This window comes from Paroedura picta, chromosome 7, assembly GCF_049243985.1.
Source record: "Paroedura picta isolate Pp20150507F chromosome 7, Ppicta_v3.0, whole genome shotgun sequence".
Classification (NCBI taxonomy): Eukaryota; Metazoa; Chordata; class Lepidosauria; order Squamata; family Gekkonidae; genus Paroedura; species Paroedura picta.
The window spans coordinates 105,707,741-105,734,346 of record NC_135375.1 but is presented as its reverse complement, the minus strand read 5'-3'; the positions used below and the strand labels follow the sequence as shown (position 1 = coordinate 105,734,346).

The window sequence follows — 26,606 nt, the reverse complement described above, 5'->3', positions numbered from 1 at the left end:
TTAACAGAGGCAGTCCTCAAACGTTTTTCAGTTTCATCATGAAATTGATGTCTTTCTCAAGGAGAAAGGAAAAGGACAAGAAGCACTTTTTGACCTGAATGGATTTTTGCTTTGGATTTCTTAACATATACTACAGAGAATCTGAACACATTGATCTAAGGTTTATGTGTAACACATATACTGAATTGAAAGCTTTTGAAGCAAAACTAAACATTTTTGTAAAGCAAACTAGCAAAGGTAACTTTTGCAACTTCTCATGCTACAGTGGACTAAAATTTGAGAAAAATGGGAATTTACAATTCAATGTTGAAAGATATATCAAAGCACTGAACCTATTGCAAGTGCAATTTCAGAACAGATTCACTGATTGCCATAAGCTTTGAAAGGAAATAAGTAGCACCAGAAGATGCAAGTAACTTTTTTTCAGATGGAACTAATTGATTTGCAAGCCAGTGATCATCTCAGAGACATTTACAAAGAAAATTGTTAGATTTCTATTCTGGTCTATCTGATATATTTATCAAACTGAAGAAATTTGCTGCAGCCCTGTTCACAGTCTTTGGCATCACTTACATCTGTGAACAAACCTTTTCCAAGATGAAAACTGTGGAAAGTGTAGGTCAAGGCTTACATATGAACATTTACATGACATTTTAAGAGTGTCTGTCACAAACCTTGACTTGGACATCAATGCCTTGGCTAACAGAAAACAGCCACAAAAATCACACTGACTAGGAAGCATGTGTAGCTAAATAAAAGCCAGAAAGGCTTCCACCTTTTTTCCTCCCCCCCCCTCTTCACCATCAAGAAACAGAGCCTGCTGGAGCGCTTCAAGAGTGGTCTTGGTGGCCCCGCCCCGCCCCAGCACTTCCACAGAGCCCTCTGCGTCTCGCTCTGCTGCTGCCTCCTACTTGTGCCTGGAGCCCTGCTGCGCAGAGACCTTCTCCCAGTAAGCAGTTGCTGCGGCTGCACTGCATGTTGTCTGCCCACCTCCGCCGACCTGCTGCTGCCACCCACCTCAATCCACAGCAGTCACCTGCCGCCGCAGTGGCCACCAACCTGGTGACCCCAAGGAAGGGTCCAGGCGTCCCAATTTGGGTCGCAACCTCAAGGTTGAAAACCACTGGTGTAGTGGTTAAGAGAAGTGGCTTCTAATGTGGCAAGCTGGAATTGATTCCCTGCTCCTCCACATGCTGGGTGATCTTGGGCTAGTCACAGTCCTGTTAGAAACTGTTCTCACAGAGCTCTCTCAGACTCACAAGGTTGTCAGTTGTGGGGAGAGGAAGGGAAGGGCATTATAAGCTACTCTGAGACTTCTTTGGGCAGTCATAAGCAGGGTAGAAAAACCAACTCTTGTTCTACTGGGAAGGTGCTACTGGGAAACAGTGTCTTCCCATCCCCATATGTCCCCAGGGCCTCATGGTGCTTCTGTGCCCCATATACAGTTTCCCCATCTATCATGTCATTCATCTCAAATTTGCTTTGTTGTGGTGGTCTAGGAAAGACTGCAGACCAACATGGTATCCATATGGAAAGGGAAAGTGTACATCTTCCCAGGCACACCCACCTCAGCATTATTTTCTCTGTGGCAATTTCCTGCGGTGTTACCCCCAAACATTCCTCCATTCTCAGATTGCAAATTGCAAACCTCACATGACTTACTTACTGTGCCAGGAGGAAGCTCGCTCCCCCCCTCCCATCCTCTGAGTTGAAAGAGGCCAGGAGCCGAGGGCAACTCACTGGCAGCAGGGCATGCTCTGAAGCTGGCTCCTCTTCCACCCAGCAAACTTCTGAAATTAGCAGGAAGTTGGAGGCATAGAGCTGACATGTTATTAGCCTTTCCTGGCTGAGTGCTCCTTCCTGATTGGGGCTAAACTACCAAGGTGGGCCATTGTTGGCTTAGGGCCAAGATTTACTTATGAGTAAACATTCCCAGGATAGAGGATTATCCTGGTCACCCTTATCCCCAGAGAGCCAGCAGGTGGCCACTTCTGAGCCTCCCACAGACACCCTCCCTCCAGAAGGTATGTAGAGGGTACCCCAGAATGCAGCTTGTTCCCCCCCACCACGTTCTCTGAGTTGAAAGAAACCAGGAGGCCAGGGCAATGTACTGACAGTGGGGTATGCTCTGAGGCTGGCTCTTCTTCCACCCATCAAGCTTCTGAAACTGGCAGAAATTTGGAGGCTGAGAGCTAACTCCTTATTAGCCTTTCATCGTTAGTTTGGATTTTATAAGGTCGATACTGATATGTTTCCCCCTTAGTGGCCTCTTTTCTGAACTGAAAAGTGCCAGACTCTTCAGCCTTTTCTCATAGGGAAGGTGCTCCAATCACCTCATTGTCTTGGTTGCCTTCCTGTTACACTCCTCCATGATCCCTCTCCTTGGACAAAAATCTTATGGATAAACTGTCAAACTTAGTAGTTTGAAACCACCTTCTTTTGAAACATCATTTACCCATACCTCTCAATAACTGTCAAACAAAACTTATCACAATTCTTAAGTTTACTTCCCATATGCAAAGCACATTTTGGTTTACACTTTCCCCATACACAAGTGCCAAGAAGCTAGGAGAAGCCTGATCCCTCAGGAATGGGAAAGAGCTGCCCTGAAGCCCTCTTCTTAAGAGCCAGGCAAAGCCAACTCCTAGCAGCGAAAAACTTGGGAGCGGTAGCCAACTGAGGAAATATGGGAAACTTCCAGAGCAGTGAGCCCAACAGCATTCACACTTCCATTGATATTTATAGCTGTCAACTAGCATCTGAGTCACAGAACAATTTCAAGGAAATTATCCTTAACATTAATTCACGCAAACTACAACCACTCTATCAACAGAGTTAGTAAAAAAAGCCTCGTACCTTCTTTCCAGAGGGACTACTTGTCTCTGAGATTAATGCTTCTCCACCAAAGCCCTGTTCAAGCACAGAGTCATACTTGATGCTTCTTTTTCTGTTCCTTCTCTCCTTGCTCCCTGGCTTTTGCTGGTTCTCCTCTGCTGTAGATATGTCTATTCCATTGTCCCCACAAATTGAAGACTCAAACAGAGGCTTTCCATTCATGTAAGTCTTAGTGATTTTCAGTTTAATCTCTGGAGAGCCGTTCTTGGCAGGAGTAGTGTTAGGAGGTGTCCCAGCTTCTTTGATATCCTGTGACTCAAACCGCAGCTTGGTATCTTGTGCTCCCGATTCTCCGTTAAACACACGGGAAGTAAGGTCTTTCAGCTTGTCTGCTGGGATAAATGGGAGAGCGTCATGGCCGTTGTATTTTGGCACAACATCCTCCTGTAGTGTGGCAGAAAGATGTGCTTTGCCCAAGTAGACGGAACACTCACGGTTCATTTCACAGTTCTGCGTTTTCCCTGTAGGGCTCCCAAGGATTTCTGGTACTTGCTTCATTTTTATGTGATTGACACTCTTTTTGGTTAACAGCAGTGAGCTACTTTTGAAATCCATTCAGCCAAAGAGATTTCCAGTTTTATACTGCAATGTTAAAACAAAAAGGGGGAGGGGGAAACCAAGAAATTGAAACATTGATCTTGGAAGATTTTCCCCCAATAGTTAAGAAATATTAAAATATGCAGCCAGAAACAGGATAATTGATGGTTATTAACATTAGGCATTGATTGAGGCAACTATGCACAATATTTGCACTAAAGCCTAAGAGGAAAAAGATGACCAAACATCTGAAGTCGGCTAGGTTTTTGCCAAGCTATCAACCTTTTTACTATTCTAGAATAAAACTAGTTAAATCCTGTTTAATGTACTTACTGCCCATTTTAAATTATGCCTCATATTGCTGTAGATATAACATCTGCAAGGTGACAGTAGTCCTTGATCACAGTAAAACATCAATTGTCATATTAAATTTTTGCACAAAAAATATTCACCTCATTATTTTTTTAAAAACTAAGCTTAGAATTACAAAGTTGCACAAGGCTCAAAAAGGCTAGGGATCTCTATTTAATGTGAAAGCATATAAAGACTACACATGGATAATAGAGGATGGAGCACAGTTGTTCTCTCTTGCCCCGGAGGGACAGAGCAGAACCAATGGGATGAAATTAATTCAAAAGAAATTCCATCTATACATCCGGAAGACGTTCCTGACAGTTAGAGCGGTTTCTCAGTGGAACAGGCTTCCTCGGGTGGTGGTGGGTTCTCCATCTTTGAAAAATTTTACACAGAGGCTGGATAGCCATCTGACGGAGAGGCTGATTCTGTGAAGGCTGAAGGGGGTTGCAGGTTAAAGTGGATGAGCGATAGGGTTGTGAGTGTCCTGCATAGTGCATGGGGTTGGACTAGATGACCCAGGAGGTCCCTTCCAACTCTGTAATTCTATGATTATATAATGAAACACACACACACACACACACACAGTGCTCACACAAAAAGCTAGCATGTCAGGGAAAAGATTCAAGCTCAGCCAAGTTCTGAATTACCAGTGAGGTTTTAAAGTGAGCAAGAATTTCAGATCTTTCACCCTTTCACCAGATGTTTGAAATGGTACATTTTAATTATAATACACAATTTTACTGCTGTGCATTACTGCTGTGCATTTTAATTTCCAACATCACCATGCAAAGACCAGGCTCAATGAAAGCAAGAATCCAAGCTAGGAATTTAACAAGGCCACACAACAGGCTTTAGGGCTGAGCAGGTATTTAAGCTTAAGCCCCCTGTACACTAGCATATTTCACAACACTATTCCTCTTCAGCCCTGTCTGAGAAGACATTAAGTAAGTAGGGTGGCACTAGTTTTCTCTGCCTCCCAGTTAAGGCCAGAAATCTACACAGGCATGTTCACTGATCCATATTCCTGCTCCCCCTGCCCCATACCAGGGAAATGACACACATTCTTCTTTCTTGAAAGGGTGAGTATCCAGAAGAAATGTGCACAAATCACTGCAATACAATGTACCTACTTAAGACTGATTTATCAGAAAGAAAACCAACGTGTATATACAGGGCATCATTCTATGACTACTGTACTCCAAATGCATAGTGGATGCATATTTGCTTAGTGAACAAGATACCAAAAGAAAGCTGATATACAGATTCAGGATACTATGTTATTGCTGTTGTGACTGACCCATTGCGACCCCATGGACAATGATCCTCCAGGCCTTCCTGTCCTCTACCATTCCTCAAAGTCTATTTAAGTTTGCACCAACTGCTTCAGAGACTGAAAACTCTATGGACAGGTTCAAAACGCAGGATACTATACGGTGTTTCATATTTCCTGTTCCCTTTGAAAACAGCTGTGGCAGTTAAGCTAGCCTTTGAATTCAAAAACAACTGCAGCACAGAAGGAAGAGATCACAATAAAATATAATGAAAACTTGCTATGCCCAATTCTCCACATGACCCCGAGCTGGATAGCTCAGGCTAACCTGATCTTATCAGATCTCAAAAGATAAGCACGGTCAGCCCCAGCTGGTGTTTGGAGGGCAGACCTATAACAAATAACAGGATTATAATGGGGAGGCAGACAACGGCAAGCCACCTCTGAGCAGACTTTTTCAACCTTTTGACCCTGGAGGTACTGCTGAAATATTTTCCAGGCTTCTCGTTACCACAAAGTCATATCCGCTGGCTACACCTCCCTGCAACACACACACACACACACACAAGTTACAAGAGCCTGGGTGGCAAAGGTTTAAATGGCTGGTGCCTGCCCCCCTCTGGGCCCATCACTGGCCACTTTGGGAGGGGGTGGGTCCATCTGCCCAAATAAGGGTAGAATTCTTTTTTTAATTAAAATTATCTTTTTCTTTCAGAAAAAGGCTATTCCCAGTCTCCAGTTCAAAAACACCTACAGTGCCATAGTTGGAGAACACTGCCCTATGGGATTGCCAAAGGTCAGCTGTGACTTGATGGCAACAATCTGTACGAGGTTCAACTCCAGCGTTCACATCTGCTTCCAAGGTTGATTAAATAAGCTGTTCTAATGCAAGACTTGGCAAACACGGTGTATTACTGGAGTAACCGCCATTTTTATTATTCCTGGTGATCCACTTCCTCCCTACAAAGGGTCCAAGTGCAGAATGACTAAGCAAAGAGTGTCATAGCCTACTCTAGGGCAAAAGAAATCACAAACTTAATGAAGAAAAAAGGGAACTGAGATATGTTTGAAAACGCGATGTGGAGAGAGAAGAATGGCAGACAACAGAACAATGAGCGTGGTTAATTGTGGTGACCCAAAGTGTTTGGTGACACCCAAAGAGCAGCTTTTGCTATATATCCTCACACAACAGTAATTATGCTTAGGATCCAAATCCTTTAGGCCAGGGGTAGTCAACCTGTGGTCCTCCAGATATCCATGGACTACGATTCCCATGAGCCCCTGCCAGCAAATGCTGCAGGGGCTCATGGGAATTGTAGTCCATGGACGTCTGGAGGACCACAGGTTGACTACCTCTGCTTTAGGCCAGCAAATATTATATAGTTCATAGTAAAGCTTATTTGCTGAGGGGAGAGTAAAAGTAAAGTTCCTTGCTGAGGGGAGATAGTGGTATAATGGGTACAGGATTAAAAATTGAGGCTTACCCCTCAGAAAAGGCAAAGCAAGCAAACATCTCCATTCAAAGAACAGCTGGCCCAAGAAATAATGTGCTCACTAGCAATGGTTTTACAATATACCTGTTAATATGAAGGAGAATGGCAATGCGTTAGGAAAATGCAAGAAAAGAATCAACAGCAACCCAGGTTACCTGCAGCCATATGGGAAAGAAAGCTTTTCGAAAGGAATTTCCCCCCACAGTGTTATTTTTGAATGGAAAACATTCCATCTACAAAGATTCATTATTTCATAAAACTAGCAACAATGACCCCCTGATCTAGATAGCCCAGGCTAGCTCAATCTCATCAGAAGCTAAGCAGTCAGCCCTGGTTAGTCTTTGGATGGGAGACCACCAAGAAAGACCAGTGTTGTGACACAGAGGTAGGCAACAGCAAACCATCTCTGGACATCTCTTGCCTGGTAAATGCTACAGCAAGAACATATGTCAGCTGCAACTTGATGGCACTTTTCACCGTCAAAACAAACTGGGTGTTATGACTAATGTACAAGTTTAGAAGAAGAGTTGGTTCTTATATGCTGCTTTTCTCTACCCGAAGGAGGCTCAAAGCAGCCTTCCCTTTCCTCTCCCCACAACAGACACCCTGTGCGGTGGGTGAGGCTGAGAGAACCCTGATATTACTGAAGAAGAAGAAGAGTTGGTTCTTATATGCCGCTTTTCTCTACCCAAAAGAACCTCAAAGTGGCTTCCAATCACCTTCCCTTTCCTCTCCCCACAACAGACACCCTGTGAGGGAGGTGAGGCTGAGAGAGCCCTGATATCACTCCTTGGTCAGAACAGTTTTAATCAGTGCTGTGGCGAGCCCAAGGTCACCCAGCTGGCTGCATGTGGGGGAGTGCAGAACCGAACCCGGCATGCCAGATTAGAAGTCCGCACTCCTAACCACTACACCAAGTTGGCTCTCCAGTTGTTGCAAAACTATACTTTGCAGGTTGGTTATTATGTCTGAGAATTGGGAGGGGAGTACATGCATGTTTTACAGATTTATAAAAAATAACATTGCAAATAGAAGAAGAAGAAGAAGAGTTGGTTCTTATATGCCGCTTTTCCCTACCCGAAGGAGGCTCAAAGCGGCTTACAGTCCCCATTCCTCTCCCCACAACAGACACCCTGTGGGGTGGGTGAGGCTGAGAGAGCACTGATATCACTGCTCAGTCAGAACAGTTTTATGAGTGCCGTGGCGAGCCCAAGGTCACCCAGCTGGCTGCATGTGGGGGAGTGCAGAATCGAACCCGGCTTGCCAGATTAGAAGTCCACACTCCTAACCACTACACCAAACTGGCTCTCCAAATACGTATAATAATCAAGTTATGCATTCACCTGATGGGGCTACGCAGGTCAAATCAAAACCTCAATAAAAATTCTTATTTTGATTCCTTCTCTCACATGGTGGAATGGATATTGTAATCACTAATCTGATAAAAAAAATACGAACAATGCTACAGAGAGAGACAGTCAAAACTGAGGTACCCCAGTGACCTTTATGGAAGGGTTAAAAACTTTTTGAACAGATGACAGCTCTTTGGGTGTGCTAACTTGAGTATCTCAACAGTTTTTAGCACCCCCAGTTCTTCCTAATGCAGCACAATCTTGAGAATAGTTTCCACTGAACAGACTTGAGTAGGATTGCTCTGCAAATTAATGTAAGAGTACATGGTCTTAAAGGTGGGTCAAATCAACTTTTTGGACTGATGAAAAAAGTAGCAGGGGTTCCCTTTGATCACAATAAAAGTTACGTTTAGTGACTGTGATAAGATGTGCATGAAAAAAAAGCTGTGATTGGGGGGGGGGCGCTATAGAAATTAAGCCAACAGGGCAAAATTGATTGGAAAAACCTGATTATATTAATCAAACCTTTAAGAAAAAGACTGTTTCACTAGGAAATCGAACAGATTGTCACATTCAGGTTGGTCGCTATTAGACTGAAGCAGCAGGGGGGGGGGGGGGGGAATCAAGTCCAGTGGCACTTTTAAGACCAACTAAATTTTATTCAAGGTATAAGTTTTTGTAGGCATGCAATACACAAGCTTATACCTTGAATGAGGCTTTATTGGACCTAAAGGTGCCACTGGACTTGAACTCAGATCGTTGCTGGACTTTAGTAATAAAGCATTCAAGAATGCTACTTCAGAAGGAAGAATACAAAGTGGCTCTGATGAGAGACGGTTATACAGAGATGATCTGCCCATTTGGACCATCTGTTTCATTCAGAAAATGCCCAAGGAAGAGAACAATGTGTTTAAAAAAAAAAACCCCGGCATTTGATAAAGTGGAGTCAATATAAACTGAAATAGAAATTAAACAACTAATACCAAATGCAGGATCAGTAATTTAGAAATTATTTTTTGTTATTATGCAAAGTATTTTTAATAATTTATAATACAGATGCAGAATCAGTTTGGATTTAGCCTTAGTAAGTACTGGGCTTTGCCAAAGTTTCCCCAATACTCATTGTGAAAACAACCTATATTAGCTTACTACTGATAAGAAGGGACAGTCTGCAAATGAGCTGTGACCAAGACAAAACAGACCGTCAACTGAATCTCCAATCTTAACATTCTGGGTCAGCCTGTAGCCACTTTTCCAGCATTTTGGGAACAAAGAGTGGTTGCTATCACAAAATGGCTGCCACAGGATGCTGGAGCCAATCACAAAATGCTGGGAGGTTGCTACCCATGCATCCTACTACGGTTTAAAGCATCTGTTTCGGAACGGGTACTCCCTCTAAAAACAAAAGATAAGAAAACAGCGATGCCTCCTGGGAAAGAAATACTTTGGCAGAGAAGCAAACGCCACAATGGGGATCACCATTTTAAGCAGTTCCCCGTCTGTTCAGATTACTGAATGAAGTCAGCCCTGACAACTGAACTTAACTAAGTGCACCGCATCGTGCCGAAGGTTTTTACTGACTATTTCTGCAATAAGCAGAAGAACACTTGACCCAATTCATTAGCATTTCCAGGGAGTTCACAAAGAATAGCTATTCCTAATGCAGAGAATCAACTGTGGGTGGGGGTGCTTTTTAAGAAGCCACTTAACACGGCAAGCGGGAATCCAACATAACATCAGGAATGCGAGTCTCACAAGTATGCTGAAGACTTCTCTGTTATATATGCATATATATCATAAATATGCCTACATATAGCTGCCTCATCTGGAGTACAGTTTTTCTTATTTTTCTAATTTGCGGCTGCGGTCAGGCCTGCATAGATGGGGCAGTAGTCGTTTAAAGGTTAAGAATCACTGATATAGATAGGCAAGCAGCCCATGGGTCGCTTCCTTGGGGACCTCTTAAATCACAGGTCTCCAACCACTCTGAGCCTGCAGGTCACCACTGGAATTCTGACACAGCACGGCGAGTGCACAAAATGGCAGTTAAAGAAGAGATGATGCAGAAGGCAAAGGCAGCCATAAAACGGCTGCCACAGCTTACCTTTAGCACACTGTGAAAATCCTTCTGCTGTGGTAGCAGCTGCTGCCAAAATAACTTAAATATCTGCATAGCCAATCACATCTCCAATGGCCAATCAGAAGCCTTACTGAGCAATAAGCCCAACCACTTTCTAAAAACATCTGGTGGGTGCCATGGCATCTGAAGACATCTGGTGGAAACGTACTGATGGGTACCATGGCAGCCAGAGACACCACATTGAGCATTCCCAATTAAATTTGTTGGTCTTAAAATCAACACTGGATTCGATGTTGTTGTTTTTCCCCGCTGCTTCAAATCAACACCTACCAGAATCTCTTTAAAAAGTTACTAATACCAGCAATCAAAACATACACGATTTGCACTCACGCCAGAGCTGCACTGGTGGCAACCAAAAGAGCCACAGGACCCCTGCATGGCACATGCACCGCCCCACCAAAGACACACATACAATAATTATTAATGCTTAATACACAACTGTTACCTTTTTGATCCCCACAACTGTTGAACCGTGGGCATCTGGCTTGAAGGCTCTTTCTCTGCCTTCCTGCTTTCTCCTCAGTATGAGAATGAGATTATCAAATCTCCTGGAGAAGGGCCTACTTGCTGTGCAGGACAGTAGAACCTATGCCCACACTGCAATCAACTTCCTGTTTTCCCGGATAGCTGTTGCAATTATGGTTTTGCTCTCTTCTCTCTGGCGAGGTTGCTCTCCTCTTGGAAGCTATGTTGGTGCTGAGTTGAGGATGCAGAGTGACAAAGGGGAGGGGAGGTTGTCAAGATGACTGACCCTGTCTGTGGCACGTCAGACAGCTCAGGGAGGTTCAGAGCTCACCTGTCCTCCAGACCCTCTGGTGGTGGCTGTCTTATGGTACAAACCACCTGCCAACCATAAGCCCAACCAGGCAGTGATCTGTCCACTTGGAACATGCAGTGAGCACAACACTGGAAAATGGTGCCGGAAGTGCGCATAGAACATACAGGTCATTGTTTCTCCCCTTAAAATGCCTGTCAACTGTAAACTGGGAAGGATCACAACTCTACATGGGCCCATTTTACAAATAGTAGCAATGCATGTCTAGATGTGTCCACACAGCCAGTGTACTGGTTGAGTGGCAGATGTAATCTGGAGAATGAGGTTTGATTCCCCACACCTTCACATAAAGCCAACTGGGTGATGTTGGGTCAGTCACAGTTCTTTCAGATCTCTCTCATCCTCACCTACCTCTCAGGGTGTCTGATGTGAGAAGCAAAGGCAATTGTAAGCCAATTTGACACACTTGAGGCCTGCTGGGTGATTTTGGGCCAGTCTCAGTTCTCTCAGAGCTCTCTCAACCCTACCTCCCTCACAGGCTGTCTGTTGTTAGAAGGGACGGTGATTGTAAGCCACTCATTTGGATAGTGAAAAGCAGGATTTAAAAACCAACTCTTCTTTTTTTTCTGATATATATTTTTGAATTCTGGTGTAAGAACCCAAACATTTATTTACTGTCAAGTGGCTGCGGATAAACAAACTGAAACTTAATCCAGACAAGTTAGAAGTGATGCTGGTTGGGGATAGCCAAGTGTTGACTACTTTTAGATGGGCTTAAGCTCCCTCTCCTAGGTCAATTTAAAATTTAAGGTTGTCCTTGGACACAATTACATCAATGGATGAACAGATCAACACTGTTGCTAGGAATATCATCTTTCAATTGGCTCTTGCTCACAAACTGACTGATCACTAAACCAAGGGATCCATGCTTGGATGATCTCCGGACTGAACTACCACAACATTCTTTGTCGGGTTATTACATAAGAACACCCCTTCTGAATCAGACCCGTGGTCCATCTATTCCAGCATCCAGTAGTCAACCCGTTTGCCCTGGAGGGCTAAGGAACAGGCCATAAAAGCCAAGACCTTAACCTGATGCTGCCTCCTGGCGCTGCTATTCAGAGGCGTACTGTACTGCCTATGAATGTGGATATTCCCTTTAGCCACTACGTCTGGTAGATCCTGATGGGCCTATTCTCCAAGAATCCATCTAACCCAGGCTTTCTGAAACCCTGGGGTTTCTCAATGGACCCAAAAGGATTTCACCAATAGGGTGGGAGTTATTTATATATACATATCTGTTCCACTTAATATTTCTGGTAAGGCCTTGGAGGAGGAGCGTGTCTCATGATTTAAGTGCCACTCAGTGCTTAACACCCACTCAGGGCAATTGTCCTGCCCCTGTGCCTACTTCTCCAACTGGCTTGCCTGTCTGTCCAGTGACCCGCCAATCGCCTTCCACCCCCAACCCCTGACCACCACCACCCCCCCGCCTCTTTCCACTTCAACGCTTGGAGGCTGCAAATCTCTGCCGGTGAGTTCCCTAACAACTGCCTGCAGCCTTTCCAGATCTTCGGGCGGGGGGCCATCCGTAGTTCTTCCACACACCCCCCCAATATAGCACCTGTTGTATTCCTGAATGCAACGGGCTTGGCCCCTAGTATATATATAAAATTTATCATCAGTGTTATGATCATATATGGTTATGCCAACCTCCTCCCCTCCCAAAATGGTCACTGATAGGTCGGGGAAGATGGAAAGGGGAGGAGCCCTGGTCATAAAAATCCTTGCTGATTGAGGTTTCTCACACATGGTAGTGACTGGAGTCTGGAAAGGTAAGTACTCTTATTTTAACTTATCAGGTTTGGGGAGGTGACAGGGGGAGAAGGAGTGGCAGATGCCTGACCCAGCCCAGTGCAGCAGGCCAACAGGCCATTTCTGGAGTGGGGAGGAGCCAACGGTACACGAGGTCACATCTGGTATGAATGTCTGGGTGATGTCACTTCTGGTGGCATGTGACTTCTGGAGGTGTTGCAGGTGGGTGGTTTTTCAGGGGCTTCTCAACAGTTAAAGCTGACAAAGGCTGATCTAATCCCTTTCTTCCTGTGCATGCTACAAATGATTAATTTGCATTTCCACTGAGTATCCACCAATGGAGGCTTCAATCCCCCTCCCCCCTCTATGCTTTTAGAAAGGCAGATTAAACAAGGCAAGTGGTGGAAGTTAAACTATTCTGATAAATCTAGTTGTATTTTGCATCTTGTGTATTTTTTTGTTATCAAAACATTTATATGCTTGTGTTTGTATATCCATGTCTTTTTGCAACTTTTTGTTGCTTTTGTTCACCATCCTGACTCCGAGAGTTCAGCTGGAATATAAATAAATGAACCCACTTTCAGTAAATACCACGCCTACAGAGAAGGCCCACTGAAATCAACTGGATTTGCTACCAAAACAAGTTTAGAATCAGCTTGTTAGCAAAATTTAAATTCTCACTTCTCAGATACTGTTATAGTAGAAAAACAAAAGCAAGCCATAGGGAATGTGTTCAAATCTACGATGGTCTCCAAATGAATGTATGGCTTCAGAGGAAATGTCTCCCTACAGTTGAGAGGCCTCTTTATAGTTTGTAATACTAGGATCTTGGACTTTACTGCATGCATACCAATTATATGTCTCAGCTTCTGATAGAAAATGCCATTCACAACAACACTCAAATACATGTTCTTTGTTCTTCACAATTTTCCCTGGCCACTGTTATTCCCCCATGCAACAACAGCTTCTAACAAAGCAGCAAGTTGGGTGCTGGGAGTTGAAAAGTGACATGACTTATGGCGCCCTCACAGAGTTCTCAAGGCAAGAGAGGAGCAGAGGTGATTTGCCATTGCCTTCCTCTGTGTAGCAACTCTGTCCTTCTTTAATGGTCCCCCATCCACTATTACTCAGGGCCAGTCCTGCTTACCTTCCAAAATCTGCCAATATTCAACATTGGCCCATCCAATGTAGAAAATGCGTACCCTGGTCTTTTCATCCTGGGCCCCATTTTAACCCATTCCACATCCTGCCTTTTCATAACTCTCCACCCGATTCATAACTTACTTTGAGTGATTACCAAAGAAAGCTCGCACAAAGTTATTCAGATTCAGGTGGGTAGCTGTGTTGGTCTGAAGCAATATAACAGTCCAGGTCCAGTGGCACCTTTAAGACCAACGAAGTTTAATTCTGGGCATGAACTTTTGTATGCATGCATCCTTCTTCAAATCCCCGAACAAAGGCCGAGTCCAGTGGCGCCTTGAAGACCGACAAAGTTTAATTCCAGGTATAAACTTCTGTGTGAATGCACACCACTTCAGATCCTTGAACAAAGGCCGAGTCCGGCGGCCCCCTTCAAGACCAATGAACTTTAAATTCTGTGAAAGCTTCCACCCGGAATTAAACACCGTTGGTCTTAAAGCTGTCCCTGGACTCGAGCTGGGTTCCAATTTACGAACCAGCATCTGCAGGAATAAATCTGGTTAGGCTCCCCGTGCATCCTACAAGTGGTTAACTGGTCTTTCCACACAGGCATGGTTACCTCCCCCTTCCCCCCCCCCTCCCTTACTCCAAGCCTCTCGACCAGAAACAGATCCAGAACCCAAGTTTCGAAACCCATCCCTGGGTTCCCAACTCCCCCCCCCCTGCCGTAGCACGCGTTTCGGAAAGGCGGAGTTGGGCTCGGGCATCCCACATGCAAAGCGATGCTGCAGAAAGGGGGGGGAAGCCCATCCCGGACCACAAATGGCCTCTGGGCTCCGATGGACCCCCCTCCTCCCCGGACTCTCCGGCCTCGAGAGAGAGGCGAGGCACGAGCGCCCTTCCCGCCCCCCAGGAGCGAGCGGCCGCGGGGCTCTTTCCCCCGGGCGGGGATGGAGAGGAAGAGGAGGAGGACCACCGGGGCCGGCCGCCGGCTCCCCTCCCTCCCTCCGCCCCTCCGGTGGGCCCGGCCGCCTCCCGGCTCCGCGACGCGAGCGCAGGCGGCAGCATCCCCTCTTGGCTCCGCGCGGACCTGGCGGAGAATGAATCAAACATGGCTTCCCCGCCAGCCGTTCCCTCCGTCCGCCCCGCCGCCCATTCAGCCTCGGGCAGCCCCCCGGCCCGCCAGGGAGAGGCGGCCGCGCCCCTCGGGAGGGAAGAAGGGAGCGTCCGGCCCGCCGCCCGCCCGCCCCGGCCTCCCCTGGCCCGCGAGCCGGGGTCCGAGGGAGGCCGCTCGGCCGAGGGGCGCGAGGAAAGGCCGCCCCCCTCCTCTCCCCTCAGCCCGCCCCGGCACTGACCTGCTCGGCTCCTCGGCCGCCCTGGCGCATCCCCGTCCCGAGCCCGGCCGCGGCCTCCCGCGCTCGCCCCCTTCCTTCCTTCCTTCCTCCTTTCCTCGGCGACGCCGCTCCTTCGCTCCCCCCCTGCCCGCCTGCCGCCCCGCCGCCCCTCAGCCTCCGTCCCCGCCTCCTCCGCCAGCCAAAACCAGCGCGAAAAATCCCGCCCGCTGATTGGCTGCCGCCGCCGCCGCCGGCCCTACGGCGCCTCGTTCAAACCCGCCGCGCTGAGGCGAGGAGGAAGGGGGGGGGGAGGCGAGGAGGAGAGACGGCCGAACCCCGCTGAGGGGAAGGGGCTGCGTGGCCGCGGCGGACCACCCTTCCCGCCCCGATGGCAGAGCAGGGCACGCGCCCTCAAATCCACCCCCCCCCAAAAAAAAAGAAACATCACAAGCAAAACACCTCAGGCGACACTTGCGAGCCTCTCTCTTCACCCACCGCAGTCCCCTGAGGGAGAGGGCTTGCACTCCAAAGCTCACGCCCTGAATAAATCTTGCTTGGCCTTTTAGGTGCGGGGGATGCAGCCACAGGCTGAGGAGGGCTGCCTGCCGGCCTGCAGACCTTGAATTGCAGCTCAACAAAGATCTGTTTCCCTGAAAAAAATGGCTGATTTGGAGCTCTATATGGGATTATATGAGAAGGAAGGACTCCCTGGAGAAGAGCCTAATGCTGGGAGCGATCGAGGGCAAAAGAAGAAGGGGACGACAGAGAATGAGGTGGCTGGATGGAGTCACTGAAGCAGTAGGTGCAAACTTAAATGGACTCCGGGGAATGGTAGAGGACAGGAAGGCCTGGAGGATCATTGTCCATGGGGTCGCAATGGGTCGGACACGACTTCGCACATAACAACAACATGGGATTATACCAACCACCACCTTCCAAGGTCTTAGGGTTGCCCACCCACCTCCTCCCAGCCACCGGGATGGGGAAGGATAGGGTTGCCAGATCCAGGTTTGGAAACCCCTGGGTATTTGGCAATGGAACCAGGGGAGGACAACCACCTCCGTGGAGTACAATGGGATAGACCAGGGGTAGTCAAACTGTGGCCCTCCAGATGTCCATGGACTACAATTCCCAGGAGCCCCTGCCAGCGAATGCTGGCAGGGGCTCCTGGGAATTGTAGTCCATGGACATCTGGAGGGTCACAGTTTGACTACCCCTGGGATAGACCAAAGCATCCGCTTTCTCCAGGGGAACTGATCTCTCTAGTCTGGATATGAGCTGTAATTCCAGGAGACCCTCAGGTCCGACCTGAGGGATGACTTCGCTACTCTTCCAAATCACTCGGCATGTAATTGTAATTGGGGGCTCAAGGTAGTTGTTGTCCATGGGCATCTGGAGGGCCCCAGTTTGGCCACCCCCTTAGGTATTTCCCGACTTGGAGTTGGCAACCCACTTACTAATTAAAGGCCATATGCTAACCAGTTCTACTGATCCTTCAGCTGGAAACTCATTGGAATGAGGGCAGGCAAGCAGGATCCCCTTTCAATGGCCCCACTCACTTCCCTAAAAGTTTGTGGGCACCAGAGGAGGCCCCATAGCCCCCACTGGGCAACCCTGGATTAAGCATTCTACAGGTTTACTGGACAGGTGGTTCCCTAGATGGCCCAGGCGAGCCTGGTCTTCTTAACTCCAAAGCCAAGCAAGATTGGCACCAATTCAAGTGGCCCTGAATCTGTTGTGGCCCTTCCTTACTAATTGCCGCTATGGGATGGTAGGTGAATGTCCTCCAGGCCAGGCTGGATTCTGGAGATTTTTGGTGGAGGGGGTTGGACTAGATCAGTGGTTCTCTACCTAACTGATGGCAGGGACCCCCTGTGGGTAACTGAGGCTGCCGCCATGCTGCCTCTGCCCTACCACTGCCCCACCGCCGCAACAACTCAAAGGGGGTCATAGGGTTGTGCACTCCGACGCACTTGTGATCACGGCAGCCCAAGGCGGCCAGCACCATGGTGCATAGGGGAGGGGTGGCAGCAGCATGCCAGCCAGCACCCGCATGCAGGTGCAGAGCTCTTCACCTGTGTGTGGGCGCTAGCTGGTGCACCAACGACACCGGTGCCCCCCTCCCCCTTGACGGCGCTGGCTGCCTCAGGCTTCTGTAATCATTGAACCGGCCAGAGCGCACCGGAGCCATTAGGAAGGTGGTGGTGGCGCTGCGGCAGCAGCCTCAGCAACCCCTGGGAAAAGGGTAAATCGACCCCCAGGTTGAGAACCACTGGACTAGATCAGTGGTCCCCAACCTTTTTATCACTGGGGACCAGTCAACGCTAGACAATTTTACTGAGGCTGGGGGGGGTATTCTACTAGAGTAGCGGTCCCCAACCTTTCTCAGGTCAGGGACCGCCTCCGGAGTGAGGGAAGAGCCGACGGCCCGGGTGCTGCGAAGACGCGCACGCGCAATTGCCGCGTATGCGTGTTTTCACCACCAGGTGGCGCGAACGCGCACGTGCGGTAACTGCGTATGCGCGTTTTCGCCACTAGGAGGCGCTAATGCGCATGCACGGCAACAGCGCGCATGCGCATTTGCGTCACCGCCATGCCGGCAGCTGTGCCTGCCTCTTCCCTTCCTTCTTGCTGCCGGCAGGGGAAGGCAGGCGTGGCTGGCGGCAGCCCGATACCGTGGCCTTTGCGGCCCGCCACCGGGCCGCAGACCGGGGGTTGATGACTAGTGGACCTGTACTAGTGGACCTGTGATTGGATGGCACCGGAGGGGCGGGCTTAGCTGGCGGCTGCTATGGCTCCTCTGATTGTGCAAATGGACATGAAGGACGGGGGAGCAAGCTGGCCTCTGTTTCTTTTTGCCATGGTCGCTGACAGGCAGGAATCTCATTGCTGTAGAGTTGTGTGGGCTGCCCTGGGAATAAGGCGCTCCTGGACGTGAGATGAGGGAGTCCTAGTCAGAGCAGGAATGGAGAAGGGGAGCTTTGTGACCTGGACTTCTGCAAAGTTGGGTTGACATTGGTGGGCTGAAGCACCTTACTTCTTAGACAGAGCCGTGGCCTGGTACCGACTGATCCACGGACCGGTACCAGTCTCCGGACAGGAGGTTGGGGATCACTGGACTAGATGATCCTGGAGGTCCCTTCCAACTCGATGATTCTAAGTGCCAAACCATGTTGTTCTGAAGCAGCAGAACAAAATTTGATTCCAGTGGCACCTTTAAGACAAAGATTAATTCAAAGTATGAGCTTTCGTGACCTCAGATATAATGTACTTATATGGAATGGAAGTACTTCTAGGCAATGTGTAAGCAGTAAACGTTTAACAAATTTCAGAGATAAATATGAATAACAAAACTATTTGGTTTGTTTGGATTAAATTCCAAGGGATTGCATTTTAGGGGAAATAGTGCATTTCAACCATTTGCCTCAGAAACACTAGGTGCAAGACGGGTTGGTAGTTGTCAGGCTCTTGTGGATCCAGAGATTTTTTTTTCAACAACTGTTGTGCCTCTGCCTCTTTTAGCCCTTCCAGGAACTCTTTGCTACCGAGGACATGGTCTACATTTATAATTACACCCATGGTTTGCCTTGAATTTGGGTGGAATGTATTGATATCAACTTGAATTTCTGTTTTTCCTTTCCCCCCTTTCCCTTTTTCCTTTTGTAAAACTGAATACAAATATATAGTTTTAAATAATACCTGTCTTTGTGCTCAAGGACGCAGGACCTGTGTCACACGTGGTCCAACTTCCCATCTGGAAGAACACTTTGCCACCACATGGATAAAATGTGACAGTGCCTTCCTGCCAATGCAGATGATGCATCACTGTCCTATGACACTCCAGAGCCACTGAGGGACTGTAATCTGGGGCCTACTGACAGCATTCCACCTCGGGACTCAGAGTACATGGAACCACCTGCCAGCATGGCACAAGAGCCTCTGGAGCCCTCAGAGTCTCCTTTCTCTCCTCCAACATCAGAAAGACCAGGTGCAAGTTCCCTTCCTCTTCCTGAGCTGCGGTGCTCCAGGTACGTACAGACTCAGCCAAAATACTTGAAGGGCTTGGGGTGGGAGCCATTGATCACTGACATAGACAGTTTTATTTATCCTTTTTGTGAACTACAACTGAATTCCGGCGGACTGATTGCCTGTTTTGACAAAGAATTATCACATGGCTGTATCTGGATGTTATGACACAGTTTATTGATTTAACAGAATTACTGTAACTTTTGCGTCATCTTTCCACTGTCATGATGATAGTTCATAGTCTGAGGAAGAGTGCTTGCACTCGAAAGCTCATGCCTTAAATAAATCTTTGTTGGTCTTAAAGGTGCTACTGGACTCTGATTTTGTTGTGCTACTTAAGACCAACATTTGAATATTGACTTCATTTGCAATTGGGTATGTTCATACTTGAGAGGAGTGGGGTGTTGTGTATGTGGGCATTGAACTATGCTTGTCTGATTCGCATGTAACCAATCAGGAACCATTATATTCATCTGCCGTAACCATTGGAAAGTATTAGTTATGCTCCAATCAAGAGCTAATCAGGTTGCTGGGTGGGATGCCTCAAGTGTATAAAGGTTTGTTGGGTTTGAGTGTTTACCGTTCATGTTAATAAAGAGTTGAATAGCTGAAGATACCGTGTTTTTTACTTCCGAATCTGCAGACTTAACAGTATTTGCCCTTCACTTTTAGTGTGAGCTGCCTCAAGAACATTAGTGGAGTGGAGAAGGGGGTATATAAATAGCCGAAACAAATGTGACTATTTGGGACAAAGTAAATGGGTCATTGACTCATAAGCAGTGGTGACCGTTTTCTGGAAATTTCCAGATTCCCTAAACTTATTTGGATCTGATTTTGTCCGTTAATGAACAAACACAACAAAAAAGACACACTGTTCATTTTACGTGCCACCGAAGTGCCTCCAATGGTTTTCCAATGACTAGAAGTAGTTGAACTGAAATGTATGATTAGAAAAAAACATTAATCAAGAATGTATAATATGGTTTTGGTGTGGCACACATATGTTTGTGTGTGAGAGAGACAGATTTAATATATCTGTCTGCCAGGGAGAATGGCATGAAAAAGTTAATAACTTCCTGATTTGACTGGTATTACATCCATTTATTCTGTCACAAATAGATTTTATAAAAAGTAGATGTTTAGAAATGGAACATTTTAACAAGAAAATATAGTGTTGTTTGAGGGAGAAGGTGGACACTGTTTGATTCCCACCTAGGTGCACAGAGAACCCAAGCAGTCCTGGTGGACACAAAGGTCTGAAAACTGCACAATGCGACTATCAGCTAGTGTTGCCAGCTCCTTCTTGGGAAATTCCTGGAGATTTGTGCAGGCAATATGTGGGAAGGGCAGAGTGTGGAGAAGGGAAGGAACTCTGTGGGGAAATGCTGTCATCCCAGGCTTCCTTCATAGTCTACTAATAGAGTCTGCCCTTTGAAGCTTCCATTCCTTCCATGGGAACTGATTTCTTTAGTATGGAGATCAGTGCTGATTCCAGGAGAATTCCAGCCCCTACCTGAAGGTTTACAACATACTACCAGCTCAGTCCTCAGGGTAGTCACACCCTTCCAAATCAAAGGAAGACATAGATGGGTGTCACTGTGGTTTGGTCCCACTGTATATAAACCAGCAGCTGACTTTTATACCACTAACAAAAGGCTTGTTAAGTTTGCTGAGTGGAAAGGATGGAGATTGACTCTCTATCTGGCATGATTGGCCCCCAAGCCCTCCTCCTCCTACATCTGCTACAAATCTGCCCAACCCACTGGGTCTGAGTTGAGCTTTGCAGTTTCCACCATTCTTTAATGCTATTGTTATTATGTTGATGTTATTTGTTCATATCACCTTGTTGTTACTATAAATGGAGTGACCTGTATAATTGTCTTGTTTCATGTAATGTAAACCACCCTGAGCCTTCGGGGAGGGTGGTATATAAATACAATTAATCAATCAATCAATCAATAATTTAAAATCGCACTCTTCCTCCAAGGAGCTCAGTGCAGTATGTGTGATTCTGCTCTCCCCTGTCATGTCTTCACAACTACCCTGTGAAGAAATTTAGTCCGAGAAAAAATGACTGGCCCAAGGTCAACCACTGAGCTTCCTGGCAGAGCAGAGCTTTGAATGTGGGTCTCCCAGCTATTCCACACCCACCGTAATTCTGGAGACACCTCAAGAAAGAAAAGGTACTTGTAAGGGCTAGCTAACCAGTGCTGTGGTGGTTGTGGGCAAGCTTGAATAGACAGTTGTGTAGCACAGGGACTGGAGCCTGTCCTTCATGCTGACTTGGTTAAGAGTCTTGGGGTTATCCTTGATCCAGCATCTCTGCTGGAGAAGGAAGTTAATGGAGCTACTAAAAATGTGTTCTTCCTACTGAGTTTAGTCTGGAAGATGGCCCCCTAATTTGACACAGTAGATCTGGCCATTTGGATCCATGCAGGAATATGATCCCCTCCAGCCCACCTTCTGAAGCTGCCATTGTCTTCAGGAAGCTAAGCAGGGCTGGCCCTGGTCAGCACTGGCATGGGAGACCATTATATGTGGAGAATGGAAGTGCACTGTTGACATTTAATGGCATCTACAATGTTAGATTATGAGCAAATGAATAAGCCTGGGATGGTGTATGTTGTCTGGGTGTATGTGGTAGCAAAGTTGGCACCTGGGCTTATTGTAAGCTCTGGTACAACGTAGATTTACTGTTGTGGGTGAAGAGTTGTTTGAGATTGGAAGGGGTGTGTCTGTAAGAAAAGGCCTTCCCCTCCCTTATTTGTGCAGGGAGTCAGCCGCCTCTTTGAGATCCTACTTCTTTGTCTGATGCCCCAGCCCAAAAGCCTCTGGCAGGCTCTATTCTGACTACTTGATGTCCTTCTTGATAGTCTTCAGCTCTGGATTTTTGTGTGGGCGCTGCCCCCAGAGTCTTTCCTTCGCTCATCTTTTGACTAAATACTAGGAAAAGGTTTCTCACTAGTGGGTGAATGGAGCAGAGGGCTATTTGAAACTGGAAGGCCAGCTCAGGGTCAGCCAGTAATGCCACTCAAACTCAAGATAATTTGAATATGAATAGCCCTACTTGAGTGAGCACAGTCTTGTGACCTAACCATCTGTGGATGACTTCCCCCACTGAAGTAGCACTGCCATTATCCAGTAAAGATTGTAAGTCCCCGGTGATGCATTGAGCAGTTTTCAGTTGACAGCTGTATGTGACCACTAGTGGTGTTCTGTTACTGTATCTTGGTGTAGTGGTTAGGAGTGCGGAGTTCTAATGTGGCGAGCCGGGTTCGATTCTGCACTCCCCCACATACATTCAGCTGGGTGACCTTGGGCTCACCACGGCACTGATAAAGCTGTTCTGATTGAGCAGTAATATCAGGGTTATCTCAGACTCACCTCCCTCACAGGGTGCCTGTTGTGGGGAGAGGAAAGGGAAGGAAATTGTAAATCACTTTGAGACTCCCTTGGGTAGAGAAAAGCAGTATATAATAGGCTGCCTAAGGAGGTGGTGAGCTCCCCTTCACTGGCAGTCTTCAAGCAAAGGTTGGATACACACTTTTCTTGGATGCTTCAGTATGCTTAGGGCTGATCCTGCGTTGAGCAGGGGGTTGGACTAGATGGCCTGTTTGGCCCCTTCCAACTCTATGATTCTATAAGAACCAACTCTTCTTTTCTGACCGAGCAGTAATATCAGGGCTCTCTCAAACTTACCCACCTCACAGGGTGTCTGTTGTGGGAAGGGGAAAGCGAAGGAGACTCCTTTGGGTGGAGAAAAGCGGCATACAAAAACCAACTCTTCTTCTTTCAGGCCTGTCTTGCAACAGGTTTACTCTGGGTAGCACTCTGGCTTTGTTTCTCCACTTCCAAAAAGGCTTGTTTTACATCCCTCAGTTAAGAATATGTGTTTGTAGGATTGAAGCAGATGCGGTTGTAGCCTACAATTGATAGTTTGATATGTCTAGGGTGGAGGCAGGCAGGTGTGTTTGTCATTCAGTAGGTTTCTTGAACAAGGTGGGCTCTAAGCATTCATTGTGTATTTTTACAGTAGTGTCAAGGAAATGCACTAACACAGATTAGTTCATAGTCAAGTTGAGGGTAGGGTGAAAGACGTCAAATGCCTGGTGAAGTGAACCGACGATGATGTGTGCCATAGAGTTATGACGAGGTTGCAGGAACAAAGGGAGCTCAGCTAGGTGCCATGCCTTAGACTCCTCCCACCCCAGCAGCCATTTCCTACAGGAGTTCTGTTGTAATTTTGGGAATTCCCCAGGTGTCCAAGTCTTGTTTTAAATCGTGCACAAATATCAATCCCCCACGGCGTGGGCGGCCGAACTGTGGCTCTCCAGGTGTCCATGGACTACAATTCCCATGAACCCCTGCCATTTGCTGGGAAGCTATGCTTGTCTTGACTGTACGATAGGGTCTCATGGGAATTGTAGTCCATGGACACCTCGAGAGCCACCCTTGCCCTACAACCCTTCTGCCCACCAGTGCGCGCGGAGCGGCATGGAGACTACAATTCCCAGCCTGCCGCGGGGCGGCTTCCTCTTCCTCCCGCGCGCCTGCGCAACGCATGCCGACCAGCTTCCGCTCAGGCTGCCGGCCGGCCTGACGAGCAAATGGCGTTCGTGCTCCTCAACCGCTGCGGCCGCCAAGCGACGGCCTTGCCCCGCCGCCTGCCGAAGGACTCCCCCGCCGGTGAGGACGCGGCGGCTGCCCGAGGAGGCGGAGGTCCAGGGGGTGGCTGGGGCGGGCGGGTCTCGGGCGGCGCAGGGGCCTGTAGCGGAGGCGGCGGGGCCGTGGCTAGGCCAGGCGCCCTGCTAGCGGGAGGGGAGAGGCAGCCAGCGTACTGCTGGCAGAGGTCACGGGGGAGGGCATTGGGTTACATGGAAAGCGAGTGTGTGTAGGCGCCTATATGCCTTGGTGTGTACATATGTTGTGTACACATTGTCTTCGAAGCATCCGTGTATAGGTCTCTGTGTATGTGTATGTGTTTCAAAGGGGTGGCAGTAGCCATTCTCTGACACACATCAGTTGGCTATTGCCATATTGATATACCAGTATATGCATCGGATTCTTAGACTCTCTAGCTTTCATTGAAAGAATTTCTTGTAATGCCGATGTCTTTCCTCTTCTATCTCCCTTACAAAAGGTGCAAAAGACATTTTTTTAATGGAAGGTGGGAATTCAAATATCAGCATTAAGTGGCTAATATTTCTGCCTCCAGTAGGTGGCATAGCATCCAAACATAACCAGTTTCCGGGCAGGTGCTGCTATAAAAATTGCTTCTACTGTGTCCTAAATGTGGTTAATCCCTGATTTACCTGCATGCTGACTTTGATTTTTACATTGCAGGACTCTTGGGAAGTTATGCTTGTCTTGACTGTACGTCCCTGAGATTAATAAATCGCGCGTAAGTAAGCATTCGTGGTATTGTTTCCTGTAATGGATAGCTGTTTTATGGGATGCTTGTAAATGCTTATTGCAGTGAGCTTCCACAGATAAATGCTTGCTTTATTTGCCATTTGGTAAACAGATTGCATCAAAATGTACACCCATAAACATCTGTTGACCTGAGTGCATAGAGATAAGTAATAGTATTAACATCTGCTTAAAATGAGATTTGTATCGGATTATGTCGAGCTTTTACAGATTCCTATGTCTAGGATTCCCAAGTCTAGGATTCTTTCTTCTATTTGCCAATTATTCATGTATATGTCTTTTTCTCCAGTGAGGACCCAAACGTGCTTATAATGTTCTTCCTACCTCCAGTTTATCTTGACAATAACTCTGTGAAGTAGATTAGAAAAACAAGAAGTTGGTTCTTATATGCCGCTTTTCTCTATCCGAAGGAGTCTCAAAGTGGCTTACATTCGCCTTCCCTATCCTCTCCCCACAACAGACACCCTGTGAGGGAGGTGGGGCTGAGAGAGCCCTGAGATTACTACTCGGTCAGAACAGCTTTATCAGTGCTGTGGTGAGCCCAAGGTCTCCCAGGTGGTTGCATGTGGGGGAACGGGGGATCAAACCCCGGTATGCCAGATTAGAAGTCTGCACTCCTAACCACGACACCAAGCTGGTTCTTAGCATGTACCTATCACATGTTTATCTTGTCCATCACCATTTTATTCTCACAACAACCTTATGAGATAGGCTTGGTTGAAAGAGTGACACTGGTCCAGGGTTACATGGATTCACGACCATATGGAATGGGCAGTAATTTCTTACACTTAAGTGGGGAGGGCACTCCATCTATCTTCTCAAGATTCTGGCTCCACTAGAGAGATGCGGTTCAAATTCATTTTTACTTTGGAAGGGGTGGATCTAACCATCCACTGAGGAGCCTTCTTCTAGTCACCTCTTCCTCCAACAGCAGAACTACTCACATTGCAGGAAGACTTTGAACTTGTACCACAAGGAAAGGTGGGCTATAAATATTTTAATAAGGCGTTTACTTGGCAGAGTAGTAGGGTTGAAGGGGGGTGTTGGATCCACTCCAATGCCCAGAGCAGGGCTCAACGAATCTCAGGTACAAGGTTGTCATGGCATCTAGAAGTTGAATTGTGGCATCTTGTTTTTTCAGGCCATGATTTTTTGTCTTTAGAAATGTCAGTGGAAGCACAAAGCCTAAATCCATCCCAATTTTTCCACTGGCGGAAAAGGGAGAAAGGGCTCTCAGTTGGCCACCCAAGCTATGTAGCCCATGGAGAAAAGCCATTAATAAGAATGGAGGCTGGCACAGATGGATCAAAATGTTGGCCGGATCCAGTCCAAAGCTGCCATATTGCATTAGAATGCTTTCTTGTAAGATCTAAAACATCTATGAAATTCCTACCATTGTTTTTCTGTAAACTCGACTGTAAAGTTTCTAAGGACCGATTCACTGGTGGTGAACGAATGAATTTCTTAACCAGTCATTTCCTATACCTGCTTTGATATTTAGTTAAAGGTCTTTTAAAGCCATAACGGAATTGGGAGAAATTGGAAGAAAGTTAGGCTAAGATTTTAGAAGTTCGCTTTTTATGGCAGCAGTGACAACTAGTGGGGTATAATAAAAAAAAAAGTAAATAAAATCATTTTCACAGATATAAAGATTTGGGGCTTTTTTTTTACCCCAAGCCTGGTCAACCCAGAGAATAATCTGGGCATGGCTCAGATGCGTGCCAGACAGCTAACGTTAGATAGTCTGACCGCATACTAATTTCTTTCCATCCTCCAGTCCTGGGAAAGAAGATCTTGAAGTTCAAAATAGATAGCTAGGGGGAGGCTAACCTTGTGAGGTTATAAAGGTGGGATATAAATGCTTTCGTGGACGCTCGCTGGGTAACCTGGAGCCCATCACATGTTCTCAGCCTAACTTAACTTGCAGATTGTTGTGAGAATAAAATAGAGAAGGGGAGAATAATGCAAGGTGCTTTGGACTCACCTTGGGGAGAAAGATGGGATATAAATGAAGTCAGTAAAAAATAAATATATCTTTCAGT

General features: G+C 47.0%; 2 protein-coding genes across 8 annotated transcripts in view; one reads left to right on the top strand and one right to left on the bottom strand.

Moving 5' to 3' along the window:
- The window catches only part of NSD2 (nuclear receptor binding SET domain protein 2), a 99,438-nt gene extending 84,158 nt beyond the window's left edge, over window positions 1–15,280 (bottom strand). For 4 of the 6 annotated variants that reach the window (XM_077345920.1, XM_077345924.1, XM_077345922.1 and 1 more), the window contains exons 1-3: window positions 15,130–15,280; window positions 6,544–6,636; window positions 2,857–3,477 (exon numbers count right to left, since the gene is read on the bottom strand). In XM_077345920.1, the coding sequence (XP_077202035.1) occupies window positions 2,857–3,450 (594 nt within the window). In that variant the 5' untranslated portion in view covers window positions 3,451–3,477; window positions 6,544–6,636; window positions 15,130–15,280. The remainder of the gene's footprint in view (window positions 1–2,856; window positions 3,478–6,543; window positions 6,637–15,129) is intronic. The other 2 variants (XM_077345923.1, XM_077345921.1) reach the window with 2 other exon arrangements.
- Window positions 15,281–23,667: 8,387 nt separating this feature from the next.
- LETM1 (leucine zipper and EF-hand containing transmembrane protein 1) overlaps window positions 23,668–26,606 on the top strand; it is a 40,434-nt gene continuing 37,495 nt past the window's right edge. For both annotated transcript variants that reach the window (XM_077345919.1, XM_077345918.1), the window contains exons 1-2: window positions 23,668–23,820; window positions 24,478–24,535. In XM_077345919.1, the coding sequence (XP_077202034.1) occupies window positions 23,742–23,820; window positions 24,478–24,535 (137 nt within the window). In that variant the 5' untranslated portion in view covers window positions 23,668–23,741. The remainder of the gene's footprint in view (window positions 23,821–24,477; window positions 24,536–26,606) is intronic.